Raw genomic sequence first — 26,898 nt, forward strand, 5'->3', positions numbered from 1 at the left:
TGCCCTTTTGCAAACAAGATTAAAAGCATCCCTCCAAAGAGGAAAAAATAAAATGCAAATATATGTATAAAGTGTTACTGTTCAACAAAAATGCTAGTTCTAGAAAAAAATGTAACTGCATAGATTAAAAAAAAACAAAAAAACAATGTGCAACATCTTAAGCTATTAAAGCACCGAAATAAAAAAACACACCAAAATCAATGTTTTTATGACGATTAACATATACACAAATAAGAAATACGTATTGATCAAAACTCAGGAAGTAAATACCTGGGCTGATATACTGTCCATTGTTGGCAGAACTTCTCTTCAATTTAAATGTCTCTTTTCATCTCTAAAACAATTTTAAAGTGCTAACTTTATATAAAGCAGGCAAATTCTTCAAGTAAGTTGCTATTTAAGTATGCCAATTTTTACAGAGCTAAACAAGGAACTAAGAATAAACTAACGTGAAACAGGAGTAGACATGGGGAAAAAACTCAATAGTTATAGTTGAACAAATCGATAGAATGCTCTAATACCACCTTGGCCCTCTTGGTTCAATTAAAAGCAAAAGCTAATAGATTTAGCTGGTTTATTACACTAACTCCCTTGGATTTGCTAAAATTTGTACATCATTAGGTACACGGATTCCTAAGGAAAAGAATGCCACTTAAAAATCAAGACTGGATACTAATTAAAGCAATTTTTTAAAAACAAAAGGCTGTCTACTACTACAAATGAATACAAAATGTCACAGACCTTACAAACTAAGAACTGAAGCCTTGCCCAAAGTTTATTTACTCCTGCCCTTGAGCTGCCTCTTCAAGGAAGTATACATTAACCAAATGGCGATTGAGGTGTTTGCTGTAATCTTTTTCCTTTCTAAAAGAACGATCACAGAAGATACAAACAAAATCTCCCTCGGCCACTTTGACTGCCAAGGCTTCCTTTCCATTTTTTCTACTAGTCTCTTGTGGAACCGGCCGAGCCCCATTCAATCCAGAGTCATCACTATCCTCTGACATGTTGTCACTTAGGTCACTTCCATCATGACTGTGGATGCCTTCGTCTTCATCCATTTCCTGAGACTCATTTACTGCCACGGTGACAGGAGGTGATGCCACAGTAGCTGTGGACACTGCTTCACATTTTTCTAGCGGTAGAGGAAGAAGTGGCGGTGAAGCTGGTTCTTCAACCGCCGAGTCTCTGCCGGGGGGATTCTCTGTTTTCTTCTCATCAGCGTCCATCTTCATTTCACAAAGCATAGCGTCAGCCTGATGTTTACCATCTGAAGTTTCACCCTCTGGCATATTCAAGTTTTGTTCAGAGGATGAAATACTGGCAGATGCCTTGGTAACAGCAGCAAGACCAGCTAGACTCTTATCTGCCTCTTCTGCTTCCACTTTTTGAAGAGGAGCCTCTTTATGTCCTTCGCCTGCAGGGACTAATTTTTGGTCTTCTGACTCTTCCTCTTTTAAGTCTTCCTTTGGCAGAGGTGGTGATGGTGGTAAGAGATCCTGTGCACCGGCACTTTCCTTTAGAAGCTGCCTGTCTTTAACAGGCACTAAGCCAACTTCAATAAGGACTTGCTCCTTCTGCGCCATTTCACTCTGCATGTTGGACTTTTCCTTGCCATTATCTTTGTGAGGAGACCTTTTGGGGATCGGCTCCACGGGAGGAGGAGGCTCCGCATGAACAGGCCCCTTCTCAACAACCTGGACCTCAGCATGCCCCCCGGGGGGAAGAGGTGGAGGAGGAGATGGGGGGGGAGGGGGAGGAGGAGGCGGCGGCTCCGCCTGAACAACCTCGACCTCAGCATGCCGCTCGGGGGCAAGGGGAGGGGGAGGAGATGGGGGGGCGGCGGGAGGAGGCTCCGTCTGAACAGGCCCCCCCTCAGCAGACTCCAAGGGAGGAGGAGGCTCTATCTGAGTGGGCCTCCTCTGAGCAGGCTTGCTGCTTTTTTTACATGATTTACTTCTCAGAGTTTTCTTCTTTGCACTGTTTTTCATGCAACTACTTTGCTTTTTATTCTCCTCTACTTTGCTGTCACCCTTCGGCACTTCCTGACTATTTCTGGATTTGCTTTCTGCCTTCTTTTTCTTTTTTGTCACAGGTTCCTCATCATTCACAGGTTCTTGTAAGGAATGGGCTTCAGCTTCTGTCTTCCTTTTGCTTTTCTTGCTTTTACAGCTTTTTTCTGCATTATTTCCTGGGTGCACATCCATCTCTTTAGCTTCCAGTGCCGATTTGCGAGTTCTGGTAGTCACTTGGCTTGAGGCATTACTACAAGGCTTTTTCTCTTTTGGAACATTATCTTTTTTCTCCACTTTTACAGACCTCTCGTTCTTCTTCCCAGTCACATCCCCCTTCATTTTGGTCTGCTCTGTTTCTGTCTTCTCATTGGTGATTTTGTTATCAGGCAAGTCAGCCTCTCGCTTTTTGGTTTTCTTTAGCTTCACTTTTGAGACATCCATGGTCTTATTAGGACAAGTAGGATGCTTAGATTTGAAATGATACTGCAGATTACACTTCTTGGAAGCTGCGTAGTCGCATACAGGGCAGTTGAACTGCCGTGGATTAACATGTAGCTCCACGTGTTTTTTGAAGTTACTTCTATCTGCTGTTTTGTAGTCACAGTGCGGGCAGTTAAGAGGTTTAGGCCCATTGTGAACCTGTCTTGCGTGACGGGTTACTTCATGTTGATTAGAGGCCACATAACTGCACTGGTCACACTTAAATGGCTTCTCACCTGAAGGTAAACAAGAGACGTTGCAGAAGGCATACATTAAGAAATGAATTCAAGATTTACTCAAGCATACTTACAAGGAATTGGATATATATTGAAAAACAAAAAACAAAAAAAACTCACAGAAACTATTTCTTGAAGACTTTATCATGCAACTCATATTTACCATATTTATTTGTATATCTTTTCTCTATCCCTTGACATAGATTCTCATATCAAATGGAGGAATAATCATCTCAGTTAATCATCATCTTCTAAAAAGTTCATCAAATACAGATTCATCAAGAAGTACACAACAGGACTTCCCTACCATTCCAGTGGTTAAGACTCCGAGCTCCCAATGCAGGGGGCATGGGTTCGATCCCTGGTCGGGGAAGATCCTGCATGCTGAGTGGCGTGGCCACGAAAAAAAAAGAAGTACACAATTACTGGCAAAGTGACTTGTGCTCTTGATGTTAATTTTGGGACAAGGGCACTAAAAAAGAAGGTAATTTTAAAGTTTTCATGTTTAGTTAAAACAAATGTATAATGGAATAGAACATAAAATTCCCATACATTTCAGATAAACCTTGAGACTTCAAAAGAAATATTATACACTATAGGCTACACTCCCAGACCTTCCAAGTGAAAGTTTTAAAACAATTCTTGGCCTCAAGGAACAAAAGGCTTTTTCTTTAAATTTAACCCTTTGGTCTGTCCATCGTGGCAAGAGCTGAGTCAAGTTTCACTCAGCAAACTTTTCCACTGCCAGAGTTGCTATTCCACAGCAAAAATAAAACAAGTCAGAAATCTTTTCTTGATTTTCTCTCACCTTCTTCTAAAGAATGGGCAAAGAAACTAGGTAGGCAAAAAGGGGCATACAAATATATATGGTATATAAAATAAGCACAAAAAGTCATAATCACAGGTACATACAAGACCAGAAGCCCACCCCCAACCCCCAAATTAAAGGCATTAAGATTAACTCATTCTACCTGAATACATACCCATCTAGATCACACTCTAGCAAATATTACCAAATGGTATCCATACCCCACTGGTCCAATGGAATGCATAGCAGAAAAATGGAAATTGACATTTATGAAAATTCATCTCTCAAACATTCTCAAATTCACATCAAATCTTATTTAATTTTTTTCATAAAGCAAAACTACTCAGACATGAAGTAAAACCATATAGATGGTAAGCTTTACATGATTAAAAAATGTCTGATGATAGAATACTCGATCACAAAAACAAAAACTTATCCACGTATGTCAGATTGTAAACGTAGCTAACTGGACAACTCTTCTCCACATTAGTCCACTAACAGATTCATAAATGGAGGTTTCTAACAACATGCTGCATTAGTCTACACCTGGCCCTATCTTGTCCTCTCCATTGAATGACTTCGAAGGAGACAAACATTTACTTAACATATATAGACACAGAATGGGGAAAAGATATGTGACATAACAGTTAAGAATTTGTTCTACAGTAAGAATACCTGGGGGGATCAAATATGGGCTCTGCAAATTACTGTGAAGTCTTGAGCAAGGTACTGAAAACTGTAAGCCTCAATTTCCTCATCTGTAAAATATTCTTAAGTGTTGTGAACTATAAATAATCTAATCCACATAGAGCTCTTAGCAAAGGATAGATAGCCAAGCAGTCAATACACATTACCTGTAATGCATCACTTTTGGAATGGCTGGTAGGTTTTAGAATGGGTAAACAAAAGGGACGATTTCACGTGTTTATTCTGCCTTACCATATAAACCCTACCTCTCAGTAAACAAAGAGCTGATGAATGGAGCTGATCTCTTTAGGAAAGTATTTGTGCTCATAAAATAATTTAAATGAAAATGGTCATTTTTAAGTCCTAATGAATGAGGGTATTTACACAGCCAGCATCAAGCAAGGTGCAAACCTCCATCTGTGAAATGGTCAGGGAATGGGAGTTCGTAGGACTCTCTTTAAACAGCGGTGGCATCATTTAGTTGCTTCATTCACCCTACCCACATTTTTGCTTTGTTGCCGTTAACCTCTTTCTTGTATTGAAAGATCTATTCATCAAGTTTAGTTTATTAATACCTAGCTGAATGAAAATTCTTTTGCCCTGAACCAACAGTAATATTTACCTGTTTTTGATCTTTATAAATGTGTCAGATGTCTATTTTATTCTTCCTAAATTAATTTACAGAGATAAGGGAAATTCAAAAAGGGGGTTTTACAAGCTTTACACATTCTTATCAAGAGCCCAGAAAGAGTAACAAGGGAACTTTTAATTAAAGAGTAATAGGGGGATATTACTCAGCAATAAACACAAAGTTCTGATAATGCAGCATGGAAAGAATCTCAAAAATATTTTACAGAAGGATGTTACATTTAAGTCAGAGTATCAGTTGAGGGGAGACTATGGAAGTATTGACTAGAAAGGGTAAGGAGGGAACTTTTCTGAGGGTGGTAAAACATTTCATGCCTTCACCTAGATGGTAGTCAAACAAGAGAAAACATACATAAGGTCACTGACCTGTATACCTAAGATGTGTGCATTTTCATGTGTATTAATTAAACCTTAACACTATTTTTAAAATTATTCTAAAATTCACAAAAAGACTCTCAAACCATAACATGTTTCAAATACTTGGTGAAAGGAAAATAATTTTTGCTGAAAAAAAATATTTTTCCATCTTAAAGAGTAGTTGATGGAGGTGGAACTTGGCAAGTTGTTAGTTTCCTTTAACAAACATCCATTATACTCATAATGGGAAAATAATCAAAATGAACTCCTATGCTGGCAGGACGGGAGAACTATCCAGTGTGATATCTACAAAAACATCATAAACTGGATGTATTTCCTCCAGGATGAAATGGCAGCATATCCACTCAGAATAGGAAATGGAGAGCTGTGGATTATGTCAGGATCTCTAGACTACCCAAGTGAGGATACTTCAAAACCATTAGTTACAAACACCAATAAAACGCAGAATAACACCAGATTAGGTTAGTGTGTCTGTATATTTCACCAAACCAATACTCTGATTCCTTCTTACTTTAGCCTCAGAAGACCTACCCTAATGGAAGTGCTCCAAGGAAATAACCAATGTGGTTTTGCTTTATAAACCAATTTGTCATTTTAGCTAAAATGTACCAACTCAGCAGAGCCTAGTCTCTTCCAGAAATAAGAGACTGAGCATACACTTCTCTTCCCTAAAATACATTCACATGAACAAGGAAGTGAATGCCCAAGATGACCTATAAAGATCAGACTCAAGACCACAGAGAAAGCATCCAAGATATTCACTCCATGCAACCCAGTCAGAAAGACTACCTACCCAATTTGACCACACTTAGCCTCACTTAATTTGCAAGTGTTATTATCAGCAACTTCAAAGAGAAGTACTAAAACATAGGATCGGCTGGAAATAATTCAGCACACTTATACACAAAACAAACTAACCATGTTTGTTTCCTGTTTGTGACTCAAATTATTGGCATACAATAAAAGACAATGGCTCTGCTCTCTCCATACTCTGTGCTATGCTGTAGTTTCTTGAGCCATTTTCTGAGCCATAATATTCTTTAAACACTGCTGATGACTGAAAATGAGGGTGGGGGAGTCGAGGCCAAACTCGAGCTCTTCTAAATTGGAAGAATGACAATTAACCTTAGATAAAACACTTATCTTCTCTAAGCCAGTGTCCTAATCTATAAGCTGGGATTTAAGTATTCTAGAGGTACTAAGATTATAGATAACAAATTCCAATTTTTCAGTACCCAGCATGCATACAATAAATAGTAACTGCTACTCATTATTATGACACTTTTTAAATACTTGCTGTACTATAACAGCAACTACTAAAAATCACCTTTAAAATATAGCAGACAAAAGATAACAGTAACCAATGCAAAATCATTAAGGCAATCATTATTGTCTGGTGTAAAACACCATAGATAAAAATTTATACAGTGACAAAAGTATTATCGATTCAATGAAAAAAATACAAGTGTGTTGTCATTCTGATCCAGTGACACTAATATTAGGTCAACCAGATATGACTTCAAGTGAGACACATTATTATCTACAATTCAAGCATCTAGATTTAATTTCCAGTGTACAAGTTATACAAGGCACAGGGACAGAGGAAAAACTAAACGATATCATGAGAAAGCAAATTAACACAAATCCAGAAGAGGGGACATTCCAGAGGAAAAATGGCCATACTTCTCCAAGGCCTTAGTTTCCCCATTTGTAAAATGGGGACAATAACAGAATTTACTCATCATGAGACAGTTATGAAAACGGAAATGATCCAACTCATGAAAAGCTCTTAAATATTTTATTTAAGGGCTAGAGCACAAGTATCAGTAGGATATGATGGCCTACCCTCAATAAAGCAACCATATTACCCACAGAAAATGAAACCAGGAAGCACCCAATAGTAATACTAAAAACAGGTTTCTGGTTAAGTGACTCAATAGTTTAGGAGATTGAGAAGGAACATTCAAAGTATAAAACTTGACAAGCATGTAAGGTCAAGTTGAGCCAGTAAGCATGCTGTGAGCCCTCACAGTTGCTCAAATTAGAATTCATACTATAATCAAGTCTTACTCAATCACTGACTTAAAACAGCAATACCCAATAGAAGTAAAATGCAAGCAACATAGGTAACTTTACATTGTCTAGCAGTCACATTACAAAAGTAAAAAAGAGGTAACATTAACTTTACTACTTATTTAACCCAATATATTCAGTATCATGCCAACGTGTAATATTAAAAAATAGATATTTTACATAATTTTCTTCATACTGTTTAAATTCAGGTGTGTTATTTTATACATCTCAATTCAAACCGGCCACATTTCACATGTGGCTAGTGGCTATCCAATTAGACAGCACAAACTGTTAACCTAAGGTAATTGGTAATTGTTAAGGGAGTTGGGTCTACATATACTTTGGTAAACAGCAAGATTTTAGCATACCTCCCCCACAGGGGTATATATTCTAAATTTAGGAAGAGAGTACTCTGATCAGATGTGACTGTTCACCCAGGGTCAGTGTGGCCAAAATGAAATAATTATCCATTCAAGACCACTATGCTTTTTAACTTTGCCATCTACCTACATATTTCGACTTTTTAACTTTGCCATTTACCTACATATTTTGATAATGGGGACCAATTCTGGTGGTGATCATGATAATTTCAGTCACTAGAGGGGATATAAATCTCCCACTTGTTATAGCCCTGCATTTTATCTATTATAGGTGAATAAAATGGGATCCTGGATTATTTATCATTCTTTAAAGTTTGGCTTTTATAAATCAGTCCTCAGATGCCCTATCAATTGTCAAGAGAATAAAGCCAAATTTCAGGACCTGAGCAGGTAGCTAATAAGGAACCCCTGGAACCTGGCAACCACACACTATGAAACTTGGTGTTATACTCTGTTGGGGATGCGGAGGGAGAGTCGGGAAGGAGTATAAGAAGGCAGAGGTTGCTCAAAAAGGATAAACCAGCCTTGGTCTATGACAGCATTTCAACTTTTATTACATCATGGAACTTGATGAAGGTCTGATGAAATTAAGGACACTCCTCCCAGAAAAAGTACACACATACATTTACATTTAGTTTTGGACATTCCACCTACAGACTCCCTGGTTAGGAATCTCCATTTAAATACAGCTCCACACTAGTAGACCACGAATTTTTAACTCTAATTTCAAAATTATATCATAAATGAACTATAAATAAGGAACCAGTTCCAAGTCTAGAAGAACTTTTTTATAATGGTAGTTTACCAAAGATGATAGAAACGTTCCCATTTCTTACCAACCTGAATGAGTACGCATATGTCTGGTTAAATGAGTCTTCTGAGAACTTGAGTAAGGACAAAGTTCACATTTATACGGACGTTCTCCTACAAAAATATAATGATTAGTGTTCAAATATGATAAAATAATGCAATTACGATTCTCACTAACAATATACACATCATTCAGTATTGAGCACTTTTTAACAAGGATTTCTTTTTTCCTGTCCCTGGCAAAATGATCGATTTTTATCATGTATTAGAAAGATTATTCAGAATACAACTAACTACATTATTTTAGCTTTGCTGACAAAAAATACCATTGGCTTTCTGAATTCTCACAGCCCTTTTAATTTTCACAGTAATGCTACATGTTATTACATTAAATATTAAGAACTGAAAAAGTATCTTAGATCAGGTATAAAATTAGAATTATCCTTTTTAAAAAAATCCACATTGTAAATCAACAATACTTCAATAAAATTAAAAAAAAAAACTACCCAAATTTTCTGATGCTATGACTTAGGTAACTTTTTTTTTTTTTTTTGTGGTACACGGGCCTCTCACTATTGTGGCCTCTCCTGTTGCAGAGCACAGGCTCCGGATGCACAGGCTCAGCGGCCATGGCTCACGGGCCTAGCTGCTCCCCGGCATGTGGGATCTTCCTGGACCGGGGCACAAACCCGTGTCCCCTGCATCGGCAGGCGGACTCCCAACCACTGCGCCACCAGGGAAGCCCAGGTAATTTTTTTGATCCTTATAAATGATAAATCTACCATTTGAAATTGTTAGCTTAAAGCAATAATTTTTGAGTGGGGAAGCTGTTGTTGTAAGCTAAAAATTTCAAGTGGTAGATAGAACTTTTATAAAATAGTCAGCTCAGTGTTAAAACAAATTATAATCATAAGGCCACAGGGACTGAGAGCAACTGAAGATGAGAGGCCAGTGATTTAATAAAGAATTTAAGACTCAAAGGCAGGAAACGTGTATTTTTTGGAAACACGTTGTCAACCACAAAACATATCAAAAAACCAGCTTGCTAATTTGTTTTCATATATTCTTTAACCACAAGGTAATAATTATGACCTCAGGCAAGCTTCCTCATCTGTAAAAGTAATAGTACCATCACTTCCTAGAATTGTGAGAATTTAAATCAAGATAATATATCCAGAGCATTTGACGTGGTGCCTGGCACATAAAAGCCCTCAAAAACCATCAGTTATTATTTTGTCTACACTATAAGTTACAGTAATAGATGTGTCTAAAATAATGGGATAAGGAAAAGACGAGTACAAAAAAAAAAGAAAGAAAAAAGAGAATGTGTTGATGATGGGACTTCCCTGGTGGCGCAGTGGTTAAGAATCCGCCTGCCAACGCAGGGGACATGGGTTCAAGCCCTGGTCCGGGAAGATTCCACATGCCGTGAAGCAACGAAGCCCGTGCACCACAACTACTGAGCCTGTGCTCTAGAGCCCGCGAGCCACAGCTACTGAAGCTCATGCGCCTAGAGCCCGTGCTCCACAATAAGAGAAGCCACTGCAATGAGAAGCCTGTGCACCACAATGAAGAGTAGCCCCCATTCATTGCAACTAGAGAAAGATAGCGAGCAGCAACAAAGAACCAATAAAACCATAAATAAATAAACAAACAGAATGTGTTGATAACTGTGAAATGTGTTCCTAGTAACTATTCAGCTGTTATTAGCCAGTAGCTATAGATTAGCTGTAAATACATTATAGCAACAAAATGCCTACTTTGACCTAGAATTATTTTAAAACAGCTTAAAAATGCTGAATGTATTTCTGTAAGGAAGATACATACGGACTTCCCTGGTGGCACAGTGGTTAAGAATCCACCTGCCAATGCAGGGGACATGGGTTCAATCCCTGGTCCGGGAAGATCTCACGTGCCGCAGAGCAACTAACTACGCCCCTGTGCCACAATTACTGAGCCTGCGCTCTACAGCCCACGTGCCACAACTACTGAAGCCCATGCACCCTAGAGCCTGCGTGCCACAACTACTGAGCCCACATGCTGCAACTATTGAAGCCCAGGTGCCTAGAGACCGTGCTCCAGAAGAGAAGCCATCGCAATGAGAAGCCTGCACACTGCAACACAGAGTAGCCCCCACTCACCGCAACTAGAGAAAGCCCACGTGCAGCAACAAAGACCCAATGCAGCCAGTAAATAAATAAATAAGTTAATGGAAGAAAAATTTAATACCCTTACAGATTAACATGAAGAATCCACTAAGGACAATTTACTTTAAAATTCTTCATAACAAAATAGATTGCTTCTAACTGTGCAACTCACCAAAAAAGGCATAAATACTCTAGAAACACTAGTAATTTTTCAGTCATACATATAGGCAAAACTGTCATCTTTTTTTTTTTAATGTCATCTTTTAAAGTAGAATTTTTGTACTCCAATAAAAATTGATTTTAAAAAAAGTAGAATTTGTGAACTGGTTAAATATCGAGACTACAAACTGAAAAATCTTTTGACTGAAGACTCAAATGAAAATCCTCAGCCCCCTACCATGATAACTACCTATAGAAATGACATTTGGAACTTTGAATCTTAGTTGTATGTGACCCTGAGCACATCACTTTAGGCTTTCAGTAAACACTTACCCTGTTTTCCTTAGTAAATTGTTCTGAAGATTAGCAGAGAGTAGAAGAAAGCACCTAACACTGAGCCCCTCAATACAGGAACATAAGAGACTCACTAAGTGAACTTGAAAAGCAGGCTACCTAAGTGAGAAATAAGAAACAAGCGATTCCTGTTGATGATCATTTCTTATCTCTGCTCTTCAGCACTAGCTGAATTTTTCCATAAATACAACTTCAGAACCATGCATTTAATACCACTGATACTCTCAGAATTTACATAATCAAAATACTATCCTTCTGTTTATACACCAACAACCTGTTTTGAAATTTTTTTCTTTTAAAAAACCACAGATTAGGTAATACTGGGGGGAAAAGCTTTTAAAAAGTATTTTTAAAAGACAGGGACTTCCCCGGTGGTCCAGTGGTTAAGAATCCACCTTCCAATGCAGGGGACATGGGTTCGATCCCTGGTCCGGGAACTAAGATCCCACATACCACTGGGCAACTGAGCCTGAGCTCCACCAACTAATGAGCCCGTGTACCACAAATGCAGAGCCCATGTGCTCTGGACCCCTGCACCACAACTAGAGAGAAGCCCACGCATGGCAATGAAAGATCCCACATGCTGCAACTAAGACCCAACACAGCCAAAAATAAGGTAAATAAATAATTTTTTAAAATGTATTAAGTCCAAATAAGTTTTAACATTAAAATGTGAAATGAGATATGTACAACCAATGTTAGCTATGTAAGTCATAACCTTATTGTGGAAATATCAACTTTAATGTGGAGAAAAAGTAATGAATGATGAAATATATAAAATACAGCTATTAAAATTAGTCACCTGGACTGTAATTAAGTGAAAATAAACCACTATAAGAAAAAAAATTAAATGGCAAAAAGTAGAGATCCTACTTAAAAAAAAAAGTATACATAAAGTATACATAAAAAATTGGAAATATACAACAAAACTGAAATTTTTCCAGTTCTTTCCATTTTCTTTTAATTCTAAAAATGTCTTACATTTTTAGAATCTAAAAATGTCTTACATTTTTAGAATCTAAAAATGTCTTACATCTAAAAATGTCTTACATCTAAAAATGTCTTACATTACATTACATTGGAGTACATCTCAATAAAGCTGTTATTTAAAAAATTGAATTGTCAAATATGACAAAATATTAATAACTCTTCAGTATAGCTGATGGGGACCCATGGGTGCAGTGGGGCATTCTCTTTACTTCTGAGATGTTTGAAATTTTTCATTTTTAAAGTGTTTCATTTGGGGAGTAGCGTACACTTATAAACAAGAAAGGTCCTCTTACCTGTATGAGTTCGAACATGCTGAACATAATTGTTTTTTCTGTCTGAAAAATAGTTGCATTTTCCACATGTGTATACTTTCCTTGGAAAATGGTTTCTCAAGTGTTTCCTCCAGTGATATTCGCTTACTGTGGTGTACGTGCAAATGATGCACTTGTAGACTCGCTCATTGTCCCCGGCTCGGGTGTGGTGTTTCAGGTGAGCAGTATAGTGATCATAGCGATTGGTATTGTAGCCGCAGCGGTCACAGCGGATGGGGCCCTTGGAGAAATCTCCCTCTTCCCCAGCGGAAGAGCCGCATTCCCTGGCTTTGGCTTGCTTCTCTGCACTTTCCTCCACAAAAAATTTCTTGGCACTATGAACTCGGATGTGATGCACAAACTGTTCTTCAGATTCTGCTTCATACTGGCATGGTTTACAGCGAAACGGCTTGGTCTTCAAGTTCTTGCATTTGTCCTCTGCTACAGGTGTTTCCCGAGGAAGATCTTTATTTGCGCTGTACGGTTCTGAGGCAGCTGACACCTCAAACACAGGCCGCGGTTGCACAACACTGAGTTCCAAACTCTCCAGTTCCATGTTTTCCAGCGCACTGGGCTCGCCTTTGACCTCAGGAGACTCCTCAAGTCCTTCTCCATCACTATCTGAAAAGTTGTTATCCCCAACAGGCATCAATTCTGCCATCTGTCTTTCTTCGCCAACCAGGTAATCACAGCAGCCGCCGTTTACTTCTCCAGTTAAGGCCACATTTGCCAACATGATGAGCTGAGGCGCAGCCAGTTCAGCTCTGGAGAGATCAGGCAAGTCATACATGTCGTTAGGCAAGGCCATGCCCATGGTGCCGCTGCCGGTGAACAGACCTCCTCCTCCGGAAGACTGCCCCATTACCTGGGTGGCCATAACGGTGTTCTGCATTCAAAACAAAACAAATAACATGAAAGCACCAGTTTAAACACAACTTTTACTGGTCTAAAACCACAACATCACTGTAATTCTCCGTAACTTAAAAAAAATACATTTTCCCATATAAGCTTTAAACTCAATCAGCCTCATTAACTACTGAAAATAAGCCTTTACAATATTTTTATAATTCCAAATTCTCTTTACTGCAGTCATCAAAAAAATTTCTATGACCCCCTACAAAAAATTCTATCAAGCGTTTGACACAACTCATCCATCAACTAGGTTTACCACTAGTGTGCCTTCCCTCAAGCACTTTTAATTTCTCTGGTAGAAAAATATAAGTAACCTTCATTTTCAGTGTTAATTAAAATTATATTTTATATTCCATACATGAATTCCATACATAAATTCCAAACATGCTGTCCTCCCATCTCCTGCTTCAACAGCTTACTGGTCTGAATCAGAAAGGGGAAAAATTCAAAAGCCAACTGTGCACTTATTAAGTATAGTCTGGAAAGTAGAAGCCTGTAATAATTGGCCAGTGGATTAAATCTCATATGAACTCAACTACCTCCAAAAGAATAAACTACAGTTGACCCTTGAACAAGGGGCTAGGGGCACTAACTCCCTGGTGTAGTCTTAAATCTGAGTATAACTTTTGACTCTACAAAAACTTAACTACCAACAGCCTACTGTTGACCAGAAGTTTACCGATAACATAAAGAGTAGATTAACACATACTGTGCATGTTACATGTATTATATATACTGTATTCTTACAATTAAGTGAGCTGAGAAAAGAAAATGTTATTAAGAAAATCAGGGGCTTCCCTGGTGGCGCAGTGGTTGAGAGTCCGCCTGCCGATGCAGGGGATGCGGGTTCGTGCCCCGGAGCAGCTGGGCCCGTGAGCCACGGCCGCTGGGCCTGCACGTCCGGAGCCCGTGCTCCGCGGCACGAGGGGCCACAATGGTGAGAGGCCCACATACCGCAAAAAAAAAAAAAAAAAAAAAAAAGAGAGAAAATCAAAAGAGGGGCCAGGCCGGGCTGGGCTGGGCGTGAACAGGAGACTCAACCCCAGCACCCATGACCATGATTTTCCAGGTGATGCCTGTGATTCTTGACGCCTTCATTTATCCAACACCTTCCGAGGCCTGGCCCTGGGATGCAGCCTGGCAATAATCAGCTCAGTCTCTCCCTTTGAGGGTTGACAGCCTAGCAGCGATACATCATCCTGATAAGCCTGTTGACTCACCAAAGTTGTGACAAAGTAGCCTGCAGAATAGGGAGCTAGTCCTGGGGTTCTGGGCCTGCTGAATCCTGCTTATCTATGAAATGCAGTTAACACATCAGCTGGACCTATTTCCCAAACACAGGGTGACCCTTCTGTTATTTAATGATGTAAAAAATGCTTGAGAATAAAGGCCATGGAAGGCGACATTGATGGCTTGTTAATAAACCCTACAGTGACTGTCGATCCATTTCAGATACTTGTGGCAGCAAACAAAACAGTTCACCTCTACAAACTGGGAAAAATGAAGACAAAAACTCTATCTACTGAAATTATTTTCAATCTTTCCCCAAATAACAATACTTCAGAGGCCTTGAAAAAATTTGGTACCTCAGCAAATGACACATCAATTCTAACTGCTTATACTGAAGAGGGAGAAAAACAAATAAATCAAGAAGACCTAATATCTCTGATAGAAGGTCAAAAGTTTCTCTGAAAAATCTCCCAGAAATAACACATATTACAGAAGTCAAAAAGATATATGAACTATCTTCACAGGAAGAAAGTATTGGGACATTATTGGATGGTATCATTTGTAGAATGTCAACAAAAGATGTTTTGTGAAATGGGGACTTCCCTGGCAGTCCAGCGGTTAGGACTCCACGCTTCCAACGGCGGGGTGTGGAGGCGCGTGGGTTCAATCCCTGCTCGAGGAACTGAGATCCCACATGCTGTGCAGCGTGGCCAAAATATAAATTGGGAAAAAAAAAAAAAAGATGTTTTGTGAAATGACAAAAATATTAAAAATTTTCAGCACTAAAAAAAAGAAAATCATAAGTGAAAATATATTTAAAGTACTGTATTTATTGATACCATAAGTTTGTGTACAACATGTGTATAAGACATCCATCTTGTCCTATATGATACAAAATACTGTTGATGTTAAACATTACTAACACTAGACACCAAAAATGAAAATATGAAAAAGAAATTCATACTTTTTTACAGGTATAACATTTATGCATTGACAACAAAGAAGCAGCAATATGATTGCTTTATGGTAACCTAATACCATCAACACGATTGTATCCCGGTAGTCTAGTGTACATGCAAACGAATCTTTATTAAAATTTATGGCATATAGTATTACAGTTATATTCATCATACAGCATTGGAAATGTCACATTTTTTTTAAAAAGCCACTTACCTGAGATGACAGGCTGATACATAATTTGACCAAGTAGGAGAGAGAAAGGCATACTGTTTGGTACTATAATTTTTGAAAGCAAAGTTACAAAACAGTAGGAAAACTAACACATAATTAATTTTATATTAAATATCAGTCACCTTATACCAATGTAAGGATAGGCTATCCACGTCAATACAGGTTTTGCACACCATGTTCTACACAATGAACCTATAGGCGATAAAGATGATGACACAATAATGTCTCAGGGTTCTTGCCATAAAGTTACTAGATTTTCACAAGACACTAACACACAACAGATTAGTTCATTAACTGTACAGTATATTGATTATTTACTATTCATTAAGTGGAAGTGGATCATCACAAAGGTCTTCATCCTAATAGTTGTCATTCACACTAAGTAGGTTGAGGGGAGGAAGAGGAGGGGTTGGCCTTGCTGTCTAAGGGGTGGAAGAAGTGAAGGAGATGAAGGGTAAGGCAGGAGAGCCAGGCACACTCATGTAACTTGATGGAAATACATCCTATTTTTCTGTCTGACTTTTTTGCTTTTATTATTTCTCCCAAAATCTTTCCATGTGGTACCAATCCTTCCACGCTTTGCTTTAGTTTTAGTGCCTGTATCACAGAAGGTCCATGCTGTGAAAGGAGTCAAAAACAGTCTTGAATAATCAGAACCCTTCGGTCAGATTGTCAATTTGTTTCTGACACTGCTTCTTCTGCATCTTATTCCTCATCACCTGGCGCTGGTTCCAAAGCACTCATCTCCATCAAGTCATCTTAATTCCTCTGATGTGTTTATTAGCTCTTGAATTTCTCCAAGATCCCTATCTTGACACCCTTCATCCTCCACCTTTTTTCTTTTTCTTTTTGCCATATCCAGAATCTCATGATTTCCTTGATTGGCTCTGTTGTAAATCCTGTAAGTCATGCACAACAGCTGGACACAGTTTTCTCCAGCAGGAATTTACTGTTTGGGGCTTGATAGTCTTCACAGCTTTTCCTATAACAACAGCCAACTTCAATCATGTAATCCTTCCAGACTTTCATGATGTTCTATCAGGGTTCCCCTTCCACAGCACTGACAATCTTTCCAATCTTTCCATAGACTACCACGTGTAATGAGCTTTAAAAGACTCCCTAATCTAGAGGCTGAATTAGAGACAGTTCTGTCTGGGGGAAAGCAGACCACTTCAACATCATTAACGTTGAACTCATGGGGTTCTGGGTGGCCAGGGGTATTGTCCAAATCAAAACTACTTTAAAAGGCAGTCCCTTACTGGCAATGTATTCCTGACTTCAGAGACAAAGTATCAATGGAATCAATGCAGAAAAAGGGTTCCCACTGTCCAGGCCTTCTTGTTGTACAACCAAAAGACTGGTAGCTGGGGACTTCCCTGGTGGCACAGTGGTTAAGAATCCACCTGCCAATACAGGGGACACAGGTTCGATCCCTGGTCCGGGAAGATCCCACATGCCGCAGAGCAACTAAGCCCGTGCGCCACAACTACTGAGCCTGCGATCTAGAGCCCGCACACCGCAACGAAGAGTAGCCCCCACTCACTGTAACTAGAGATAGCCCACACGCAGCAACGAAGACCCAATGCAGTCAAAATATATATAAAATAAATAAATTTTTAAAAAAAAGACTGGTGGCTGGTGTTTATCCTTTCCCCTCAAGGCTCGGGGGTTAGCAGCTTTATAAGGGCAGTCCTGATCCTAAACCCCACTGCATTTGCACAAAACAGAAGAGTTAGCCTATCCCCTCCTGTCTTAAATCCTGGTGCTCATTCCTCTTCCTAATAAATGTCCTCTCAATTTTTTCCACTATAGGGCACTTTTGTCTGCACTAAAAACCTTGAGACTTGTGGTTGCCAAGGGGGAGGGGGGGTTGGGAGAGGGATAGAGTAGGAAGTTGGGGTTAGCAGATGTAAGCTATTATATATAGAATGGATAAACAAAGTCCTACTGTATAGCACAAAGAACTACATTCAATATCCTACGATAAACCATAAAAAAGAATATTAAAAAAAAGAATTTATATATATGTATAACAATCACTTTGCTGTACAGCAGAAATTAATACAACATTGCAAATCAACTATACTTCAATTTAAAAAAAGTCATTGAGGAAAAAGAATAGCAGCCTGAACAGGTTTGTTTGTTTTTTAACTGAAGTATAGTTGATTTACAATGTTGTGATCAACGACTTTCTTTTAATATTTATTTATTTATTTGGTTGCACCAGGTCTTAGTTTCAGCTCTCCAGCTCCTTAGTTGTGGCATACAAACTCTTAGTTGCGGCATTCATGTGGGATCTAGTTCCCTGACCAGGGATCGAACTTGGGCCCCATGCACTGATCCACCAGTGGACTGGGAACTTGTCTGCTGTGTCTTGATTGGCAGACACTACTTCTGTTATCTTGACATGTTTTAAGCTAAATCTCTTCCTAAAATTATCAAAACAACCTTTGCTGGCATAGAATTCTCCACCTTTAGATCTTTTACCTTCCTTTTGCTTTAAGTCATCATATAATGACTTTGCTTTTTCTCAAATCATATTTAGAGTCCATAGCCTTACTTATAGCAATCCTGCACCAACGTAAAAACTAAATTTTTAATTCGAGATAAAAAGGTATTTCCCAAAACATGCAAGGTTTTCAGGCCTGCTGGCGTAGATGCAGTGATGACCTCACAAATTTCCTTTTTTTTCTTTTTTAACCATTGGTCCTTAGGGTCAATTCATTTATCTTGAAATGGTGAGCAACCTCAAGTGCTGATATCAATCTACCCCAGTACACATCAAACAATTCAACTTTTTCTTGTAAAGTCTTGACTCTACTCTGCTTCTGGGGAGCACTTCCAGCATCACAAGTGGCACTATGGGGTCCATGATGTTATTCAAGGTTTCTGGTATTGCACTGAACAGGATGAAAAATATGCGAGAACCGTGAGTGGTGACTTTTTACTGCCACACAATTTACTGGAGAGACTGCTCACATGGAGATGATTACCTCACCTGGCATTTTAAGCAGATACTTGCAACACTTGAGCTCACCAAAATTAACAAGAGATGGCCACAAAATTACTACATTAGTACAGTATGTACTACAGTTAATTTTAAGCAATTATGATTTAATAATGAATCTTTATGTTTGCATTTCTGTGAATGGCACTCATGTGTGGTTGGTTATGAGTTTGTGTGCAATAAGTCTTGATAAATTTTAACCTTTTATTAGATTTTTGTTATTTTATGGCAGTAAATGATAAGAGACTAGTATCTACATATATTTTACATATTAATAACATCTATTTCCTAATTTTTATATTAATAGGCTACATGGTTCAACTGTTAATTTTTTCAAAATATTGCAAATCTCCAAAAAATTACAATATATTTCTTGAAAAACAGCCACGTATAAGTGGACCCGCAGAGTTCAATCATGTATTGTTCAAGGATCAACTATATTATAAAAGTACCACTTAGTTTCTTCCCTTTCTTTTTTTTTTTTTTTTTTTGTGATGACGACCTGTTAAAAAGTAAAAAAAAATTACGGACCTTTCCTCCTGTGAAAAGAGAAGTTTGGTGTACTTAAGAGATCACAAATCAAAGTAAAGAAACTTTCAAATCCCCATATAAAATAGCCGATCAAGTCATCTCCGCAATCAGCAACTTTCTTGCACTTTCTTGGCTCACTTGCCTACCGGAGCCATTACAAGATCACCTTGAAAACTTGTTGGTCTTTTTATAAACCGTCTTCACACTTTACTTTCCAATCTAAAAGGTGTTATTCACAAATTAGGTGTTCTCCTGCAAAATAGGTGGCAAAGGCTAAAAAAAAAATGTTAAACCCAAAATACAAAAAGTAATCCTGTCTCACCCAAGTGCATAAACACAAACCGGTTGAGTCACAGGTACCAACAAAAGTTGGAATCAAATGCCATCACACAAAGCAAACGCTGTCCAAGGGTTTAACATAACAGCCCAGAATACTCGGTAATTTCTAATTCTTCCCAAACTCTAACTCTAACTACCATCTCCAAAGGGATTTTAACGTTGGTCGGGAAGACTGTCCAAGCACAGTCAGAAAGCCCAACGTGCTACGCGAATTCCTACGTGCTGCTGCCACCAGCGCCTGCCTCGGCGGCGGCATTCCTAACTCAAATAGGCATTCGGCCATTTTCTCAAAATACGTACCAAACACAAAGCAGCTCTTTGCAAACTCGGGAGCTCTCGCTTCCTCTCGGCTCGGCCCGCTCACTGCACCACTGACACACCAGTTGCCGCCACACTCGTCCTGAACCTTTCCCTGGGCTCCCCAACACTAAAGACTGCAAGACGGGCAAACTCGGGGTGCCGCTGAGCCAGGTCAAGTCTTCCCCAGTCCAGGCTGCCCCCTCCTGGCCCGCGCGCCCGAGTCCGGGAAGAGGGAGGAAAGTTACCGCGTCGCCGCCGTCCCGGCTGCTCGCCGGCCCCAGGCTCGCCCTCCGCAGGGGGCCGAGGAGCCGCCGCGAGCGCCCTCCCGAGGCGCCGGGCCCCGAGCGCCGGAGGGGGCCCCCCGCGCCCCGGAAGTTTGCGGGTTCACTCCCCCACGGCGCCCCGCGGGACGCGCGCCCCGGCCCCGCCGACGGCGGCGGATAGGTGGCCCCACGCAGAGGGCCCCGGCGGCGGGGCGGCCCGATCGCAGAAATCGCTGTCCAGCCCCATTGGCAGAACCACCCGAGCCCCAGGCTGACTCAACCCTCCCGGCCGCACTCAACGGCGCCTTCCGGCGAAAGGGAGAGGCCGCAGAGGGAGGGGGCGGGAGGACCGCCGGCAGGCAAGGAGCTGCGGCGGGACCTGGAGCAGGAGCACGAGAGGAAGTTTCAGAACTAGGGCCCCAAGCAGCTCCGCTCCTGGCCTCAGGACAAGACTCCCAGGGACGCCCGGGCCCGCGCGGAGGCGGCGGCCCGGCCTCAACTGGGGAGGGGGTCCCGGCGCCGCGCCGCTCCCCACCAACGCCCCCGGCCCAGCCCCCGGACTGCGACGGTGTAACCGGATCCCGTTCAGCCGCCAGTCCCCGCCCGACGCGGCCGCCACCGCCGGAGCCACAGTATCTGCAAATCAGCCCTGGACAGCGCCTCGCTCCGCGTCCTTCCGCGCCCTCCCCCTCCCGCGGCCACCGCCGCCACGACCGCCCGGCCGGCCCGCCGCCCCCACCCGACCGTCTCCCAGACCGCGCCACGCTTACCGTCCTTCCTGGGCGAGGAGGGGCGACGACCCGCGTCGCTGCTCCTTCTCGGACTACTTTTCTTTGTTGCTGGAGTTTCGGGGGAGGGGAGGGAGAGGGCGGAAAAGTTAGACGCTGGGGCAGTCGAGGCCCGCGAAGACCCAGGAGAGGGGCTGCAGAGAGTGTTCAGGCCTCCGGCTCTCGCCCTGCCGTCCCGGCCGCCGCCGCCGCCGCCTGGGGCCCCGGGCCTCGGCGGCGCTCGCTCTGCTCCTGCGCCGTGAGCTCTCGGGAGCCGCACATTCCAGCACAGAAGGCTGCAACGCGCACCCGGCCCGCGCCGCCGCCGCCGCCGCCGCCGCCACTCCCGGGACACGCCCCCTCCGCCTCCCGCGCGCGCCCGCGGGACACGCCCCCTCCACCGCCCCCGCGCGTGGCCGCCTGGCGCGCCCCGCCCCTGGACGAAGGAGGTTGCTCTGGGCCCCGGCTGTGCTGGGGGCGCGCCAAGAGGTGGAGGTCCGTAATCTCCCCAGAGCCCCAACTCTGACCCTTAGGTCTAAAGAGAAGAGCGCTCCGCTACCATTCTTGATTTCCTTCATAAACTAACAACAGAAAAGTTATCCCCCAGCCCTGGAGTGCATGCACGAAAAAGGCGCTGTTAAAAGAAAAATCTACAGACTTTGACCATTCTCTTTAGAAGGATTGTCACCCGCCCTTTCAAGTCTAAAGTGCTCAAAAATACCTTTCAGAATCTCTTCAAGTCTCCATCCATAGCCACCCTTAACCAATTAAGCTTCGTTTTAAGCTTATTTAGAAAAAAACAAAAAAACTATATATATATATATGAACTGATTGAGGTTTTCTTCTTACTGTTTAAAATTTGGAAGGCATATATATGTATATATGTAAGAAAAAAAACCTCAATCAGTGAGTTGTAAGAAGAAAATGTTTCGGGAAGATCGTGGACCCAAAATTCACGAATGAGGACTGAGGGGACAAGTCCCTAGACACAGAAAATAGCAGGTCATTGCCGAACCTTCGAAGCACTATTTCAGTGTAGCAATTACCCTCAGATTATAGAGGGTAAAAAGGGTGTTAAACACATGGCGGCTGCTTCGTGAGCAAGTGTCCCATAGTAACCTGCTTCCACGTTTATAAAGTGGGGCAACCATGCATGTTACCTGGTACACAGTAATATGCTATAAAGGTAGCAGCAAGTACTAGGAGGCTTCAGAGTAGGAAGATAGTTTCTAACCAAGAGGATCTAGAAACTTCTCACCGTAGGTGATTATCCAGTCTGGTCCTGGAGAATTAGAATTTCAACAGGTGGAAAATAGAGGAAGGAATATTTCACACGGTGAAAACAGCAAGCCTCAAAACCCATCCACTGAGGCTTCCCTAACTCTTTCCGGAGCTCCCCCAGTTCCTTCTCTTTTCAAGTTCCTTCATTTGTCTAGCTTTTTCGAGAGCTTCCAAACTCCTTACTCCCCTGGTCTACTCCTCAGTAGAACCGTTTCCCTAAATCTAGACAATATATTACTAATTTTGCAGTGTCAGATGCAAGATGGAATGAAGGCCCCAATGTGTTTACCAAAGGCTTTGATTCTTAATATCAAATGCAAGCCCTCTCCATAAATCAAACTTGAGAACTATTCATTTTCATTGAACCAAAGAGAAAAAGAAATGCAGAAAGGAAGGAAGAAAGAAAGAGAAAGAAAAATGAAAGAGAGGAAGGAAGGAAAGAAGGAGGGAAAAAAGGGAGAAAAAAACTTTTGTAGAACTGGTACAAAATTTTCAACATTTATTCTTTTTTTAAAAATGTATTTTTTTTTAAAACTAAAATCTAATTTGAGGTTGCATGGCTTTCTTAGATGCTGTACCCCAGGGAACAATTCTGGCCTCAATCAATACCTCAAAGATATATACTTTCTTTCCTTTTTTCATGTCCAAAAAGGCAAAAATGTAACATCTTTTTTTTTGAAACATCTTTTTAAACTTACTAGATAAATGTTCTTCCATTTCCTCAGTCTGACTGTTACTGGAAATGTTTTATTAATTGCAAATTTATTCCCACATATTGTGATACAAATAAATGAATGGCAAATCGGAAGCTGCATTCATTTAAAATTAGTAGAGGCCCTTGTTCAAGAGATGGCATATTCAGAGTGACCCAAATTATCCTTACATGAAGGCCACAGGTCAAATTCAAGGCCAGGTTACAAATCAATAGGAACTCTCCTTGGGGGAAACTAGTGTTATAAACTTGAATTCTTAATTGTTTTTCAAGAGGTTGTATTTTACTTTGCTTCAAGCAAAATTTAAGATCTTCTGCAAAATAAAGACTTTAAAATGTCAATGAATTCTGGTTTTCTTATTTTGAGAATATGGATTTTTTCCCATATATTTAATTCATCATTAAAAAAAATTTAGGGCTTCCCTGGTGGCGCAGTGGTTGAGAGTCCGCCTGCCGATGCTGGGGACGCGGGTTCGTGCCCCGGTCCGGGAAGACCCCACATGCCTCGGAGCAGCTAGGCCTGTGAGCCATGGCCGCTGAGCCTGCGCGTCCGGAGCCTGTGCTCCGCAACGGGAGAGGCCACAACAGTGAGAGGCTCGCATACCACACACACACACACACACACACACACAAAATTAATTATCATATGCTGTTAATAATATTTTTCTCTAGAGACTTATTTCACAAGCTCGGTTTAATATTGTTTTTGAGCTTCCATGTACTTTTTATTCCTTACCATGTTTCATTTTTTCCTTTAGAAAAAAGCTTATCTTGACTGAACTTATGTTAATGTTACACTGAATTACAACAATCTGCTTTAAATGTTACATATTACATAAAGTTAGTGATATTTAAAAATAAGGGTACAACATCTGCATCCTGATGTTGTTGGGTTTCAGGTCTATTCTTGCTGTCACCAGCCAGAGCTGGCTTTGGTCTGTTAGGGACTTATGTATGGTGCCCTTCTCCCATTTTCCCTACATTTCCAATAGTACCTGTCAATGCTTGTCCCTCCAGGAATCTCCTCCTGATATAACTGATCATATAGGGATTGAATTCTGGCTCTGAAATTTTTGTCCTCTGAGTCAGCACAATTTCTATTTCTCATTTAGGTCACAGTGAACTTACAACATAATTTAGAATATTGCTTTGTGCTCTCTACAACCTTATTCTGAAGCTTTTGGTGAAGTTTAAAAAATGGTGATAAATTAGACACTGTACTGGCCATGTAGGCTAGAGAACTGTTTCTCCTTTCCTCTGTTGCTTTGAGAAATCACTTCTCTTAGAATGGATAAATGACAAGGTCCTACTGTATAGCACAGGCAACTATATTCAATATCCTGTGATAAATCATAAAGGAAAAGAATATGAAAAAGAATATATGTATAAATGAGTCACTTTGCTGTACAGCAGAAATTAAACACAACATTGTAAATCACCTATACTTCTATAAAATTAAAAAAAAAAAAAAGAAATAACATCTCTTGAATTTTGTCCAAAAAATGAAGAGGTTGCACTAGTGATGTCCAAAATTCTCAGCAGCTTAGAAATCTGAAGTGCTTTTTATTCTGTTAAATTTTGAATCTCCTGCAGGTGTTTTCTAGAAAAATTATATATATATTTTTTTAGTTCAATATACCCTAGTTTCTTCTCTGTAGCTTCTTTTGACCTCTGTGGGGAGACCCACCAGTAGGTCTTGAGCCACACTGGCTTCAAGAATGATGGTGTCTGAAGACAGGGATTTACGGCCTGATCTAGTGCTGTTGGTGGCAGCTTCATCTCCCCTCGCTGCCAGTTGGGCCCCGACCTTCTGTTCTGGTTCTGGTAACTGGAACACAGTGTCTTATCCATGACAGTATCTGCAGCTTGAGCCACAGAGGTGTTCCCTAAATGCTGAGGGACGGGAAGGAGGTGAGCAAGGGAGCTCCAGAATGAGCCGGGATCCTTCCTGCCTCCTCATGGAGCCCAGACCACATTTTGAACTACTCTCCCCTCGTTCCTCTTCCCTTCACCTCACTGGCCTTGTCGAACCCTGGCTACTCTCCCAACTTGCTGTTCTTTTTCTGAAAGACTATCCAGTACCTCTCTGTCCATCCCGCTCACTCCCTCCCCTCCTGGGTCCGATGTTATCTTCTCAGTGGTCGCACTCTTTAGAATTACAGCCCCATTCCCTTTACACCCAATCCTACTGTCCTTCCCTGCTTTGTTTCTCTTATTAGCATTTATCACTAACAAACATGCCATGTATTTTATTTATTCATTTTATTTACCATTTTATTGTTTATCTTTCCTTACTAGAACCAAGGTGCAGAAGGGCAGAGAAATTAGTCTTTATCTCCAGTGCCTGTAACATGATAGTTACTCAACAAGTGTTCGTTAAGTTTACAGGATCCTAGCTTGGTGTCACAGTCTCTCAAAATGGGGCCCTTCATATCCCCATTGGTACCCCCAGCTCAATACCCATCACAGACTTCCCTCATGCTAAATGCTGGCCTGCCTCTTTGAATGGCCCTTAAAATATTTCCTTTTCAATAGCTATTTGTTGAATGGACAAATAAATGCTCTCAGATCACCGGTCCCTGTGCACTGCCTTCCTGTCGAAAATCTCCCTTCCTGCTCTTCTGCATTTTGTATTCCTAGCACACTCCTAGTTCCACACACCAGTCTTTCCTTGGATTTTCCTTGGTGAAATTTAAGAGTCCGTTTGGGCCTCAAGGGTCCCTCCATTTGCCCCTGTTTAAATACAAGCCATAACCCTCTCCCTGCACAGCCCTGCCCCTCCCCTGCATTCCATCTATTTGCTCTTGCCTTCCCTATTATCCTTCTTCCTAGGATTCTTCCTCCATATGGTATGCAGACCAGAAAATGTCACAACTGAAAGAGACCTTAGAGGTCCAAGTTGTTTTGCAGATGAAAAGAAACAGGCCTGCAAGCATTTGGCTTGTCCACGTTTGCACAACTAGTTAGAGCACCGCTGGAACTCGGATCCAGAGACACAGATTTCCAACCAGTCTGCTGATCTTTCTACGTCTCTCAAACTCTCCAGGCTTCCTCTGTTCTTTCCTGACCCCAGCAGCACTCCTTTCTGAAAACCCCTCTGGGCCTGTTGAGCTACTTTGTTCAATGGCTGTACAGACAGGGTATTTGAGGTAAGAAGTCTCTTCAGACCACATTTTCTTAACTTTTAAGTATATTTTTATGTTAAAATTAATTATCTTCTGGCTAGGAGAGGCCTTATTGTCTTCTATTGCTTTTAAAATACTGAAGACCCAGGATTGACATTTTAATGTACAAAGCTCATCATCAGTTTAGGGGAAAGGGGACTTGACTCAAAATACAACTTCTCTCAGCCTTTTTCTTCCATTGAGAAACAGGCAAAATGCTTCTAGTCTGTGCTCCCAAAGTGCCATGGGAAATGTACTTGTGCACATACTTTCTTTCCCATGTCTTTCTGACATGACCATGAGGACATTGAGATAAAGAAATGTGTTATCCGTTCTCCACATGATCTTATTCCTGACAGTCAAGAAAATCAAACATCTGACAAAGTGTAGCAACCCAGCCAAAGTTAACTGGCTTTATCAATAAATGTTTCTTTGATGGGTGAACCTGTGTGTTTTCCTTATTTGTCTTCAAATTATCACTTAACCTTCCAGAATGGCTGAAAGTAAAACAGCGGGCAATATAAAGTGCTGACGAGGATGCTAAGCAACTGGAACTTCATATATTAATGATGACAATGCAAACTGTTACAAATGAGACAGGAAGGGGACAGGGCACAACCTTTAAAAGAATGACATACCCTGAGGACACGACAGAAACTGGTTGGAACCAGCTAGGTCCAAGATGGCAGACAAGTCGACTTCCACTAGACCTTGAGCCTCAGTAT

At 41.0% G+C, this 26,898-nt stretch overlaps 2 protein-coding genes and 1 pseudogene across 2 annotated transcripts; 2 read left to right on the plus strand and 1 right to left on the minus strand.

The window, feature by feature from the left end:
• Window positions 1–779: 779 nt before the first annotated feature.
• Window positions 780–21,230, minus strand: LOC136123331 (RE1-silencing transcription factor-like). The gene is made up of 4 exons (XM_065877418.1): window positions 21,020–21,230; window positions 12,459–13,362; window positions 8,546–8,629; window positions 780–2,731 (listed from the first exon to the last, which is right to left on the minus strand). Exons 2-4 carry the CDS (start codon window positions 13,351–13,353, stop codon window positions 780–782), a joined length of 2,931 nt encoding a protein of 976 aa, XP_065733490.1. The 5' UTR covers window positions 13,354–13,362; window positions 21,020–21,230.
• LOC136123817 (EKC/KEOPS complex subunit TPRKB pseudogene) lies at window positions 14,689–15,208 on the plus strand (annotated as a pseudogene).
• On the plus strand, window positions 18,671–21,542 carry LOC136123185 (basic proline-rich protein-like). The gene is made up of 2 exons (XM_065877240.1): window positions 18,671–18,738; window positions 20,120–21,542. The coding sequence occupies exons 1-2, from the start codon at window positions 18,671–18,673 to the stop codon at window positions 21,540–21,542; spliced, it is 1,491 nt and encodes a 496-aa protein (XP_065733312.1).
• The last annotated feature ends 5,356 nt before the right edge of the window (window positions 21,543–26,898 follow it).

The sequence above is a fragment of the Phocoena phocoena genome, chromosome 5, assembly GCF_963924675.1.
Source record: "Phocoena phocoena chromosome 5, mPhoPho1.1, whole genome shotgun sequence".
Lineage (NCBI taxonomy): Eukaryota > Metazoa > Chordata > Mammalia > Artiodactyla > Phocoenidae > Phocoena > Phocoena phocoena.

Excerpts from the sequence above, each read along its gene's own strand:
- LOC136123331 (XM_065877418.1), bottom strand. The coding sequence starts at position 13,353 with ATGGCCACCCAGGTAATGGGGCAGTCTTCCGGAGGAGGAGGTCTGTTC. Across the intron at positions 8,630-12,458 it reads GCATGTTCGAACTCATACAG|GAGAACGTCCGTATAAATGT; the intron begins GTAAGAGGACCT and ends ATATTTTTGTAG. Across the intron at positions 2,732-8,545 it reads ACATATGCGTACTCATTCAG|GTGAGAAGCCATTTAAGTGT; the intron begins GTTGGTAAGAAA and ends GTTTACCTTCAG.
- LOC136123185 (XM_065877240.1), top strand. The coding sequence starts at position 18,671 with ATGGGGTCCATGATGTTATTCAAGGTTTCTGGTATTGCACTGAACAGG. Across the intron at positions 18,739-20,119 it reads ATGAAAAATATGCGAGAACC|ACTGCAAGACGGGCAAACTC; the intron begins GTGAGTGGTGAC and ends CCAACACTAAAG.